Source organism: Rhincodon typus, chromosome 19 (genome assembly GCF_021869965.1).
Source record: "Rhincodon typus isolate 14 chromosome 19, sRhiTyp1.1, whole genome shotgun sequence".
Classification (NCBI taxonomy): domain Eukaryota; kingdom Metazoa; phylum Chordata; class Chondrichthyes; order Orectolobiformes; family Rhincodontidae; genus Rhincodon; species Rhincodon typus.
Window position 1 is genome coordinate 45,656,586 of NC_063350.1, and position 14,298 is coordinate 45,670,883.

The 14,298-nt window shown below is 40.1% G+C and overlaps 1 protein-coding gene across 1 annotated transcript in view; it reads right to left on the minus strand.

Moving 5' to 3' along the window:
* LOC109921728 (protein-glutamine gamma-glutamyltransferase 2-like) overlaps positions 1-14,298 on the minus strand; it is a 68,216-nt gene that overhangs the window by 39,068 nt on the left and 14,850 nt on the right. The window contains exons 3-6 of the mRNA XM_048608370.1: positions 10,741-10,983; positions 9,146-9,264; positions 8,847-8,975; positions 2,834-3,011 (exon numbers count right to left, since the gene is read on the minus strand). Coding sequence (XP_048464327.1) covers positions 2,834-3,011; positions 8,847-8,975; positions 9,146-9,264; positions 10,741-10,983 — 669 coding nt within the window. The remainder of the gene's footprint in view (positions 1-2,833; positions 3,012-8,846; positions 8,976-9,145; positions 9,265-10,740; positions 10,984-14,298) is intronic.

Genomic DNA, 14,298 nt, shown 5'->3' on the forward strand with positions numbered 1-14,298 from the left:
CACTATTCTCTTTTCCCAATCAGTCTAAGTAATAGTTATAATAGGGAGGTCACACCTTTGTCCCTTATACCCTGCAATTTGCCTACTGATGTAACAGGTCCACAGAGGATGCCATATCCCTAGCTCTGCACTCATCCCTGGATCAGTTGGACATCAAGGACACCTACGTCAGACTCCTGCTCATTGACTATAGCTCCACCCCAACACCATTAGCCCCTCCAGACTAATCTCAAAACTCTGAGACCTATAGCTCTGTCCTCTGTAAGTGGATCCTCAGCTTCCTGACCCATAGACTGCAATCAGTGAAGATAGACAACTGCACCTTCTCCATGTTAACACTCAACACTGGAGCCCCTCAAGGATGTGTTCTCAGCCCCCTACTGTACTCCCTGTACACGCATGATTGTGCAGCCAAATTCCAAATGAATGCCACCTGCAAGTTTGCTGAAGACACCACTGTGGCAGGACGGATATCAAACAACAATGCGTCAGAATACAGAAAAGAGATAGAGTGCTTGGTGATGTAACGCAATGATAACAACTTCTCTCTCATTGTCAACAAAACTAAAGAATTGATCATTGACTTCAGAAAGAAAGGAGAACACACATCAATGGAGGAGAGATTGAGAGGGTTGAGAGTGTCAAGTTTCTAGGAGTGACGATAACTGACAACCTGTCCTGGACTTCCCACGTGGATGCAACGGTCAAGAAGGCACAACAACAACTCTTCTTCCTCAGGCAGCTCAGGAAATATGGCATATCCATAAGGACCCTCACCAACTTTTACAGATGCACCACAGAAGGCATACTGTCTGGGCGCAAAATGGCTTGGTACAGCAACTGCTCTGCCCAGGACCATAAGAAACTACAGAAGGTTGTGTGCACAGCCCAGATCATCACAGAAGCCAATCTCCATTTACATGGACTCCATTTACACCTCTCGTTGCCATGGAAAGGCTGCCAACATCATCAAAGACCCATCCCACCCTGGTCATGCTCGCCTACAACTATGTCTATCACGCAGAAGATACAGAAGCTTGAACAATACACCAATAGGTTCAAGAGCAGATTCTTCCCTGCCATTATTAGACTAATGAATGGACTCTCTAACTTCAAATAATGTTGATCTTGTTAATGTTGGTCTGCCTCACACACATCCTGTGCAGTGCAACCTGTATGCCTCACTCTGTCCAAGTTATTTTCCACCCTATGATCTGTATGTCCTTGCTTACTACGATCTGCCTGTACTGCTCGCAAACAAAGCCCTTCACTGTACTTAGGTACGTGACAATAAATCAAATCAAATCCAATATTCCCTCATGCAGCCTGTACATCAGTCCAGGCTTCAATTAAAGACGACATCTAACCTGTGTTATATCTGGCTGGAGAAATCTGTCTTTGGAAAATGAGTGTAAAATGTAGGAAAATATGTTCAATTGACCAAAGCACAAAAGCATCTCTTTTCCGACATGACACTGGAATAGATTCACATTTGAATTGGTCAAGGTAAGGCTCATTCAACATTCAGCCATTTACTTAAGACCATTTGCAGAGAGTCAATCAGTTCCAATTGTAACAGTGCTGTGAGACCTCATTTCTACAAGCTGCCAGATGCTGATGGAATAACTCATAAGGAAGTGAATGCAGCAATGGATAAATTGCCAAGAGACCTTTAACAAAATCACATGCAAAAGGTGTAAAAAAAAACGCAAACATATAAATGCATTATCAGTTTGAGTTATCTTATAATTCAAAACTGCAATAATCTCCAAATTTTCACTTCCCTGTTATTCCTGTTGCTTCATTCAAAATATTTGATATTTTCATTCCAGGAAATTACATTCAATTTTCTACAGCAGGCTGTATATGACATGAGCTCCAACACTATTTGTATAATAGACTGAAAAGGATCACTGCTCCTCTCTAATTGGCAAAGTAAATTGGTAAACCTTTCTTGTTATTATGCCAATACATGAGGTAATGCAATTTCCATCTAAACGGTCAATAAATCATGAAAATAAATACATTAACGGTTAATGAAATAACTATACTCTGTTAAATGACAAATACTTTATCTGATACTTCAAAATACAGTAGTGTCTGAAAGAAAGTCAGCTTCACACTTCAGTTTAAATCCATTATGCACATTACATCAATATGACATTAAAGTAGAAATTGTACAAAGACTAACCAATTGGGACATTTAAAATTAAATGCTACAACCTTGGGATGTTATTAGGACTAACTCACCGATTCATTTTACTTCATAGCCTCCATCTTTCTATCAGCAATGATTCTTTCCTTCTAGATTGTACTATTTTTAACCAACATTTTAGGCCGACGTAACTTCTCACTAAAAATAATATAATTATACTCAAAAAAATCAAGAAATTGCATCTCACACCTGTACTTCATGAGTATTTCCACAAAGAGTTGAAACAGATTCACATGTGAACATGTTCAGGAAGTCTCATTCAATACTCAACTGTTTACTTTGCCTGGTTTCAGAGAGTAAATCAATTCCAATTGTAATACTCCTGCAAGACCTCATTTCTATAAACTGGTTGATGATGCAATAACTCATTAAGAACTGAGGGTCAGGCTTCTTTTGAAATATAAAGTTGAAAGATGTTGGAGTTTCAGATCGGATCATAAAATAAACTCCTGCTAAGTTGAAACACGTATAATGAAGTCTCTGGATATATATGCAGTTTTCAATAGGTTGGATCCTAATTGTTTCTTAAATTTTAGCAACATATTCCCAAGCCAGTTCAATGTTAATGTTGACATCTTACACATCTTATCTAAGCCCATTTCCCTGTCTGCTTCATACCTGTGCATGCCACAGCTGCAAAGACCCAACACTGGCCAAAGCGAACAGGTTGACAACCCAATTTGTTCCATTGACGAAGGATAGAAATGCTTCCATTCCACATTGATGGGCTTACTCCATATGAATAATCAGTGCCCCAGTTACCCTCCAGTATCCCTTTATCATCATTGCAATTCACCTGTACAGAAACATAGTTAAGTTTTGCACATAGACATAAACACAGACACTGAACAATGAGTTATTCACACAAGACACAGTTCTGGTGATTACATGACATGAAAAAGGTAGCCACAGAACTTAGCATATAAGAGGTGTTGCCGTGATGCACTAAAGCTCTGATTAACAGCAACAGAATTAAATTAAAACGAATCAGACTTTCCATTGCCAACAACTCTACTGAAAGTGGACGCTACTAGTGGTTAGAGAGTCCAGGAATGGGGTCACCAGGTAGATGGGAATGAGGGGCATTAGAAGAAAGTGCAGGGACATTACTTTCAGTGGGACCACACTTCCTAACCCCAGATCTCTCAAGCTGGTAAAGAAGACCACAACTGTGTTTGTCAATGACTTCATGTGGAAAGGCCTGGATGAATTCAAGTGATAGTAGGCTAAGGTGCTAAAGTGGTCACTAATTTTCCACTAAAAAAAAATTGACGCTAGGATTACTTTAAAATCTACTATGTTGAAACTCCCAAAAACATTTTGTTTTGAAAGCACGTGGTTTCTGGATTCATCCCAACTCAGACCCATCTGAATGCAACTAGCCAGGTATGCACCTTGCACACTCCTGCCTAATCATATGCCCATTGCCTTCATGTACCCACTCTAACATTAATGTCTAGAATTGGCACCATTCTATTTCTCTCCGCTGCCTGGGAATATAGCAACCTGTCTATAATTGATGGGAGTTTAGATACAAATAGTATATTGCAATTAGACCCCTGGCCACTCAGTCTTGAGGTTCTCATTTAGTCATTGAAGCCTCAAAAACCAGGGGTGGCACAGTGGCTCAGTGGTTAGCACTGCTGCCTCACAGCACCAGGGACCCAGGTTCAATTCTAGCCTCAGGCAACTGTCTGTGTGGAGTTTGCACATTCTCCCCATGTCTGTGTGGGTTCCCTCCAGGTGCTCTGGTTTCCTCCCACAGTCCAAAAAAAATTGTGCAGGCTAGGTGGATTGGCCATGCTAAATTGCCCATAGTGTTCAGGGGTGTGTAGATTGGGTCCAGGTGGGATGGTCTGAGGGTCAGTGTGGACTTGTTGGGCTGAAGGGCCTGTTTCCACACTGTAGGGATTCTTAAAAAAAAATGAACAAGATCAAGCATCTTTTTTCTCAACATAACAAATTTCATTATTTCTTTCTCACTGTAATTCCCAACTGTTTCGCTGATGCCCAGGTCATTCAGGACCTGGGAGAATTAAAGAATACAAAATTCCAAAAGGAACAACAATTTATACTGCATGGGAAACAGGGTCTTAAGCTTGATTGAAGAGTTGCCATAGAGAATTCATCAGGGAATAATTACTCCAAAGAGTAATTTCTAAATTTCTAAAAAGAAAAGGGAAGTTGCTTTTGATAAGGAGCATTAAATTCTGTCCCCTATCTCTGTGCTTTTTAGTTGTTTTTCCCTTTCCCACATAATTTAGAATCAGGTAACGTTTGCACAAATAAATTAATAATCGGTAATTCATTTTGTACGATGTTTTGTGTGCAAAACATAATAATACAAATGATTTAGTAAACTCTTCCACTGTAGCAGGTATAACATAGAACTAGTTATTTTGTCAAACATTGATTAGTAGTTATTGCTTATGCAGGACTAGTTCATTATGTTTCTGTTCTAACCTTTCTGGAGCTCTGTCATTTGACAAGATGTGGCAACTATTTACTATTAAATTCTTTAGCCCCTAGAGGCCTCTCCAAAACCAATTATGTTTGTTGTAATTATCTTTCTATGAATATAAGAAATGAAATTCTTGAGGCCGCCTTTCTTGTGAATCTGATTTAATTTAACATTATGCACTCTATTCTTTAAGGAAATAAATATTTATAAATGTCTTTCAGATTTTGTTTCCAGATATTGTCACAGAAAAATCTCTTGCTTGAACCTAACATAATGCATTTTTATTTATTCCTCGAGGTGTTTGGGAGCCAATGATTTTTTGACAGGAATCCGGATGAAATATAATTAGCTAGAAACTTTCTGAAGTCATTTTTTGTGATGTTGTGGAGATTTGTTCTCATCGCACATTAATGCCAACATGTGATTGTGGCAAAAGGAAACCCTAGCAAACACTAAAAGGGGTACGGATTGCTTCCTGCTAGATTTTACTCCTTATTACATCTCGCCAGAGTTTAACAGAAAACAGTGAGGATGTAAATGTAGCCCCATGCAGTTTATATTTAGGATTACCAGACTGATCCCTGAGATCGCAGGACTGATGTACGAAGAGACCTTAGATTTGTTAGCACTAAATTCACTGGAGTTTACGAGATTAAGGGGGAATCTCATAGAAAGCTGTATAATTCTAACAAGATGACCCAGGATAAATGCAGGAAGGATGTTCTTCATGACTGGGAGTAAAGAACCAGGGGTCACCGTTTAAGGATAGACAGTAGGCAATTAACAATTGAAATGAGGAGATATTTCTTCAGCCAGAGAGTGGTAAGTCTGTGGAATTCACTGCCACAGAAAGTGATTAAGACCAAAACATTGAATGTTTTCAAGAAGGAGTTAGATATAGTTCTTAGAGTTAAAGGGATTAAAGGGTATGGGGAGAGTGCGTGAATAGGGGACTGAGTTGGATTATCAGCCATAATCATATTGAATGGTAGAGTAGGCTCAAAGGGCTGAATGGCCTATTCCTGCTCCTATTTTCTATGTTTCTATTTTGTTTATATTGTATTTTCATTTATTTCTGACTGCATTTTCCTATATCTCATACTGGACACTCAATAAACTGGTTGGAATGGGTTATTTTAGCATTTTGTTTAATATTTACATTTTTTTGGAGCAGCATTTGTTTTGGGTTATAAAATAGACGACCGATTGCAGCAGGTGGAAACAGTAAATACAAACTTACCACTAACTATGGATACAATATCTTTTTTTTAATAGCTTTGAGCTAATCATTCTCTGATGAATTCTCTGTAGCAACTCTTCAACCAAACACTGTGTGAGCGTCGCACCGTGGAAGAATGTTGTGAAACTTGAAAGGGTTCAGAAAAGATTTACAGGGATGTTGCCAGGGTTGGAGGATTTGAGCTATAGGGAGAGGCTGAATAGGCTGGGGCTATTGTTCATGGAGCTTCAGAGAATGAGGGGTGATCTCATAGAACATAGAACATAGACCAGTATAGCATAGTACAGGCCCTTCGGCCCACGATGTTATGCCGAACTTTTACCCTAAACCTAAGGTCTATCTAACCTCCACGCCTACCTTATACTATCATCCATATGCTATCTAATTGCTGTTAAATGCCCCTAATGAGGCCGACTCCACTACCCTCTTCGGCAATGCATTCCACGCCCCTACCACTCTCTGAGTAAAGAACCTACCTCTGACGTCTCCCCTATATCTACCTTCACCCACTTTAAAACTATGCCCCCCCATAATAGCTACCAGGAAAAAGTCTCTGGTTGTCCACTCTATCTATACGTCTGGTCATTTTGTACACCTCTATCAGGTCACCTCTCATCCTTCGTCGTTCTAAAGAGACCCTAGCTCTCTCAACCTTTCCTCGCTGCAGCATAACTTCACGGCTCTTGAACTCAATCCCTCTATTAATGAAAGCTAACACACCATACGCCTTCTTAACAACTCTATCCACATGGGTGGCAGCTTTCAGAGAACTGTGGACATGAACCCCAAGATCCCTCTGCTCCTCCACACTGCCAAGAATCTTTCCCTGGACCCTGTATTCTGCTTTCAAGTTTGTCCTTCCAAAATGAATCACCTCACACTTTTCGGGGTTAAACTCCATCTGCCACTTCTCAGCCCAGCTCTGCATCCTACCAACGTTCCTTTGCAACCTAGAACAGCCCTCTGCACTATCCACAAATACACCCACCTTCGTATTGTCCGCGAACTTACTAATCCACCCTTCTACTCCTACATCCAAATCATTTATAAAAATCACAAATAGAAGACGACCCAGAACAGATCCTTGTGGTACACCACTCGTAACTGAGTACCATGTTGAATATTTTCCGTCCACTACCACCCTTTGTCTTCTAAGGGTCAGCCAATTCTGAATCCAATCTGCCATATTTCCCCCTATCCCATGCCTCCTTACTTTGTGCATGAGCCTACCATGGGGAACCTTATCAAACGTCTTACTTAAATCCATGTATACCACATCCACTGCTCTACCTTCATCCATGTGTTTGGTTACCTCTTCAAAGAAGTCAATAAGGTTTTTGAGGCATGATCTACCCCTCACAAATCCATGCTGACTATCACGAATCAAACTGTGCCTATCCAAGTGATCATAAATCCTGTCTCTCAGAGCCCTTTCCAATAATTTGCCCATCACTGATGTAAGACAAACTGGCCTGTAATTTCCGGGGTTATCCCTATTCCCTTTTTTGAACAAGGGAATGATGTTTGCCACTCTCCAATCTTCCGGCACTATACCCGTGAACAGTGAGGACGAAAAGATCATTGCCAAAGGCCCTGCGATCTCTTCCCTCGCTTCCCATGAATCCTTGGATAAATCCCATCAGGCCCAGGGGTCTTATCTATCTTCAAGTTCCTCAAAATTCCTAGTACATCTTCCTTACTAACATCCACCTCCTCTAGCCTACCAGCCTGTTTCACACTGTCCTCCCCTACAACTAGGTCCCTCAGAGTGGTTTGTAAAATCATGAGGGGCATGGATAGGGTGAACAGCCAAGGTCTTAACCCCAGGATAAGGGAGTAGAGGGCATAAGCTTAAGGTGAGAGGAGAAAGATTTAAAAGAGACCTAAGGGGCAACATTTTCATGCAGAGAGTGGTGTGTGTATGGAATGAGCTGCTGGAGGAAGTGATGGAGGCTGGTACAATTACAACATTTAAAAGGCATATGGATGGGTACATGAATAGGAAGGGTTTAGAGAGAAATGGGCCAAATGTTGGCAAATGAGACCAAATTAATTTAGGATATCTTGACAGCATGGGCGAGTTGGACTGAAGGGTCTGTTTCCATACTGTACAACTCTATGAACTCTATGACTCTGTAATTAGTAATCAGTATATTTATTTTACATACTTACAGGAGATACTGGACCCCAACTTAGATATTAAAGAGACTGTTAATGTGCAGCCACTTACAGAGTGAGTCATTTCAAATTAGATCATAGATATCTACCAGACCAGTGGATGCAGACTCACTCTGCATTCTGGGCGGGTCTTTGATTCAATCGGTTACCATTATCATTCAGACAACCTAAAAGATACAATTGTTTCTGGACTTTCTTTAATAATGTTAGCATTTTCAGTTAGCTCCCTTCCCAAATCAATATTGAATGCAAGCTGTTTCTGGTCCCCTTAACCATGAAAAGGTGCTCGAGAGAGGCCTGTACCGATGTTCTCATTAATCATTTGCACAGAAATGCGCACTCACCTGTGACGTGCCCTCTGTGTTTGTAATTTCAGTTCATTGGCATCTAAGGACATGAACCCAAATCAGCCTATTCTGTGGATTGGCATCAGCATAGCCAGCAGACAGTTCATCATCATAACGAATTGGAGAAGGCTTAATCCTTATTTGCCTTTACTTGGTTATCAATTATAGATTCACTGAGTCACCTACGGAATCTCATACATAGATTATGCCAGCCATAAAATTCAAAGTGGGTCCATGAATCCTATCTGTTTTTTTCTGTACAAATGTCATTCTGTGATGAGCTTTTGAAAGGTCAGTTAGCGCTATGATAACAGCGGACAAACACATATAGGACAGACAATATCCTCCCTGCTGAAATAACTAAATTAGCAACGGGAGTAGAAGGTATTCGGTTTCAGGACTCACCATAGCTGCCACAATCCTGCCGATATAAACAGGATCATGTCTGTGAGAATAGTCCTCCTCCTGATTTTTCAGGAAGTTCAAGCTATTATCCAGTATTTTCAAACAAATATCCACAATACCGATTTCAAACTGAAAGCAAGAATCAATAATAAAATGTACAGCAATATTTAGGATAAAAAAGTCCACAACAAAATCAGAATCAATTAATTATTATGTTTGTCTGGGCTTCTGTCCATTCTTCTGTTTCCCAGGTACTTTTTCACTGAAGCTGGCCAAAGAAAAGTTAAATTCTTCAGTACCTGCCCAAAATTCCAAGCCATGGCTGAAATTTGGTCCTTCGCACCTTGAAAGAGCAAACCCTGATCATTCAGTACATATTCCTGCCGTTGATTCTCAACATCTAGGAAAACAGTATCATCTGAAAATTTAAAACAAAAATCTCAAGGAGGTTAGCCATTCCACAAATATCTGCAATTAATGTAATTTGTGTCTGTAAACCACAAATGTAAGGCAAGTAGGAGGATGAGTCACCTTTTGGAGCTGTGTGTAGATAATAATAGACAGGAAATCCAATTCAGCAGGTCTCAAATCATAGAATCCCTACACTGTGGAAACAGGCCCTTTGGCCCAACAAGTCCACACTGCCCCTCAAAGCATCCCTCATAACCCACCTAATCTACACATCCCTGAACACTACAGGCAATTTAGCATGGTGAATCCACCTAACCTGCACATCTTTGGACTGTGGGAGGAAACCCACACAGACACAGGGAGAATGTGCAAACTCCACGCAGACAGTTGCCTGAGGGTGGAATTGAACCCAGGTCCTACTGGTGCTGTGAGGCAGCAGTGCTAACCACTGAACCACTGTGCCACCCTTAATATCCATTGTAAATCGTCATGATAATCAGTTCTATGAGGAATGCTTTGGGAAGTTGACTTAGAGGAGTTTCTGTGCACAGTATTCCTGAGTCATTGTAAAAGCAACGATACTAACAAACAGTATAACAATTGCCAATGTTAGTGAGTCAACCAACTTAATAACAGCCCCTACTGATGTTGGTCAAACAAACTCAAACTGATGGGCATAGAATACACTTTCAAGTTAAGGGAACTGCGTGGTTTTCACACTGCCCTTTCTCTCAAGGATTTTGATTTGGATCTAGTAATGATTAGGACTACTACAATGTAAGTTCAGATGCTGTTCACATCAAACTAAATAATCTGATATAAATTTGATCCAAATACTACTGAATATTGTCCTTAATTCAAAATGTTAAAAGTTCTTATAAATTCAGAATCTGAAATTATGGAGGATGCCTGGTATTGAGACAAGAAACATGCAGTAGGAATCCCTCCTCTGAGTTTGCAATTGAGCTACTAAGGAGGCAAAGGAGGGAGAATTTGACACTTCATCTGGGCTATACCACCACTGATCCTGGATGTACTTCATAGCAAAAAGAATAATTCAAGGAAGAAGAAAAATGTTTTATTCCTCCACATTGCCATTGTTTATCTCAATTATGATCATACACTTGCAAATATGAGGGCTATAATCATACAGTTGTTCAAACTGGTTTCATTTAACTATTGCTACATTCTGAAGAAGGGTCACTGGACCTCAAACGTTAACGCTGTTTCTTTCTTCACAGGTGCTGCCAGACCTGCTGAGTTTCTCCAGCAATTTCTAGTTTTGTTTCAGATTTCCAGCAACCACAGCTCTTTGGTTTATTATAACTATGAAACTCTTGTTGTAACTCAACACATATGAACTAACAAACTTTCTTATTTGATCTCAGAATGTACATTTATTGTACAGTTTTCTGGGTAACTTAACAGCTATGTTACCACACAGCTCAGATTTTATGTTAGAATCTTTTAATAAGTATCATACCTGGGCACCATGGATTAAAGAGCAAGATGAATTGTCCAAGGTCAAATGATGTAGATTGACCATGTGTTGTGCACCACAGAGTTAGAGTGTAATGCCCGATCTTGGCATTGGCAGGTGAACATATGGACAGGGAAAGCTTGTTCCCAACATTGCTTACAAGAGCCGCATTCCATTTATTTGCATCCAGAGTATTTGACAGTGGAAACTGGGCTTTAGTTCCAGTCGTTTCTGAAGGTACCAAACCTGAAATAAAAGACAGAATTTTATTAAATTCAGAACATGAATTAGACCCTTAGCAAAAATTACGTCATAGTTTATCATGTAACTATTTAAAAGGCTTCAGATATATGGTCAAATGTGACTACACTCATCAACTAATAATTCTAAGTTTTCATTATATATAATTGTTACATCATATATAAATTATCTTCCCAAATAAATGCTTCATAAATCTTGTTTTTCTTTTTCCTTTTTAACATTGAAACATGGGGAAAAGCGAAATTGAATGTACAATCAGACTGCAGGCAAGACAGCAGATAGGTTATGGGCTTTCAGCCATCTGATCTTCAGCAATTGAGAACTGAATGCTGGCAAATTGCTACAATAGAATTCACTCACCAATTCCCTGCCTTGAATGTGAGAAAATGGTTTACTTCTGATCCAAGTCTGTTCTAGCGATCTGGCTGCTTTCAGTGGGAGATATCACGATCATGCATTATTAAATGATGTATGTTAAGTCATCCCAAATTAGTCTTATCTTTCTTGTGAGTTGTCTACCAGTAGCAGCCATGGATCATCTTGTGACCTTGCTTTTCAAATAAGGTGAAAAGACCAGGGGCTAGCTATTGCTGATCTCACCCTGTATGACTAGTTACAATTATTCTCCTGCTCCTTTCTCTATCCCTAATTTCAGGAGACTGGTGCAGTCAGATACCTTTAAAACTTGTTGGCTTTGGCTCAGTGTGGTAATTGCCTCTTCAAGTCAGACAGTTGGAGGTTCAAGCCCTCCGTCAGAGATTTGAGCAAATACCCTGCACTTTCAAAGGTGTATCTTTCAGACTGAGAACTGAGGCTCCGTCTGCCTGCTCAAATGGATGTAGGAAGTTACAAGGAAGAATCGGCATGAGCTAAACATCTGCTGTTATAACATCACCAGAAAAGAAACAAAACCAACCAAAGTTGAACAACGGTACAATCAATTTAAATAAAATAACTTCCTATGTTTCTCAATTCTGTCCAAAACAATACACTTGGGGAATGTTCCAAAGCAGGAGAGGGTATTGCAATTTAAATGATGTGAACTATCGACACATTTTCAATGAAGAGCCATGTCTGTAATACAATGACATCCTTTCAAATACAATTTTAATAGACCAAGGCATTGCAAGGGGCTTCATAGGAGTGTTTTGCACTGCTTAGGGTTTGCTTAGAAATAATGAACGTTTATAAACTAATGTTTGCCAGCAAAATGTCTCTTAGAAGTTAAGTTAAAAAAACGTTTTTTTTTGCATCTACCAACAGGTTGACAGCTCTGAAACAATACTGCCCACAGTAGCAAGGAGGTGGTCAGTTTTCTTCAACTTAGTGAATAGGTCTTTCCTCACTAAAAGCCGTGGTTCTGGTTCTAGCCATCAGGAGTGACCAGTGTGTTTACAAAGTACCTTAATCACTGAAGCCACAAAGGGAAAGGCATGATTCTGCAAGCTGATTTATCTATCTTCTGCTCAATGGCAAATCTCCAAGACGCCACCAGGGACCTACAGAATGCACTAACAATTTTGCTGAGGGAGCTCAGCTAAATGATTGTTCAGGACTAGCTACTGGATCATTGAAGATACACTATCCAAAACTGCAATAAATCAGCAATCATTTTCTGGATAAAATGGTTCAGAAAGTCCAGGTATCCAGAATGATTTTTTTTGTTGTCTTTTGAAAAGTAGCGCTACAGAAATATCATTTCACTTGACACTCCATTATCTCCAAAAGAGCAACATTTATCTGGTGTTCTGGTGAATCAGGAAATGTTTGAAGATTCAACTGAACTATTTGAATTAAAAATGGCAGTTTTCTGCCTAGAAACATCAGCAATTATAGATGGTCAATTGTTTCTCACTGAATGTGGAAATTTCTCTGGGCAAAATGGCCACTGTTTTTGTTTAGTTGCAACATAGTCTCCATAGAACAGAGCGTTTCCCTGTAGCTGTGACAGTTACGGACAGTTTGAACATACCTGTTATGTTGTTTTATTGAGCATCCTCCCTGGCTTTGTCAAATTACCTACATTATGAACTGAAAACTGACACATGCATGGTTTGTGAGGTGTCCCCATAGCAGACACTGGATAAATTGGCATGGTGGCTGCAAGCAGAAATGGTGATGGGGCACAGATTGACACAACATTAGCACAGAGTCTATAAAAGGCAAGGGGGCATTGGGTAGTGGGACATAGGTTGCCTTGGAAGGTCTGAGACTTCAAGCAGGTGGGTGGGGGCATGAAGTGGCATGGATTAGGCCTGGAGAGTGTGTGACGGGGATTGGAGGTGAGAGGTATAAGGGCTGCAAGGCTACTTCCTAACTTTTTTTATAAAGAACTTTAACAAAGTGTCAGTGCACTGAGGCAGACTTTACATTCATTCTGTTTTCGTTCAGCAGTTGTCTGCCACGACTCCCACAAAATTTCGCCCCCCCACCAACTTCGACGATGTCGAACAAATATCCAAAGGAGGAGCAACAGGTTTGGACATAAAGTTCACAGGATTTTTCAGGGAGGAACTGTGCCCGTACTGCGCCACTGGCCCCCTAGCAAAACTTCAGGTCTGAACTTCTGTTTATTATTTGCAGTTGTTGTCTTGATCTCTTTTAGCTTGTTAAGTTGACAAGAGATCTCAGGTGGCACAATGACAGAATAAACATGACAGGCACAAACTGCAAGCAGTGGACTCGAGCAGGAGGATGTTTACAGTTTATTTTAATTTATTTTGATTCACAAAACATGGCCCAGGGATCAACAAGGACTGGCAGGCTGAATTGATTAGTTTCAACATTGGGAAAAAAAATATTCAAATTGCTTTCCTTTCCTTTTTTTTAAGAAAAAAGGTCCTTTTGAGACTCAGAGTTCATTTGTGTAATGCTCTTATGCCATAGGTGCTGAATGCTCTTGTACGGGTTTTGCTCTAGATTCCAGGTGGATAAAAACCATTATCTCACTAACATGAACGAAGTGTGGCAGTGTGCTAAATCATTGCAAAGATTACATTTGACATTAAGCCACATTTCAAATCTGTTTGTTTAATGTGACCCCTTGATATATTAGTCATTCTGGTGCAGCACATCTTAAGCCTTATGCTCAGACACTGAAGGCCAATGTTTTCAGTGGGATTTGGGCCAATTTGGTGATGTCAACAACAAACATAGGCATTTAGCCTTGGAAAAATAGAGACATTGAAGAAAAAGTGGGCTGGACAGACTTGGTAAATTCTCCAATGGGACTGAATAATACACTAATGAAGCAACAGTATGGTGAGGCACTCAGGTCACTGCCGAGAATTTCAAGAGACC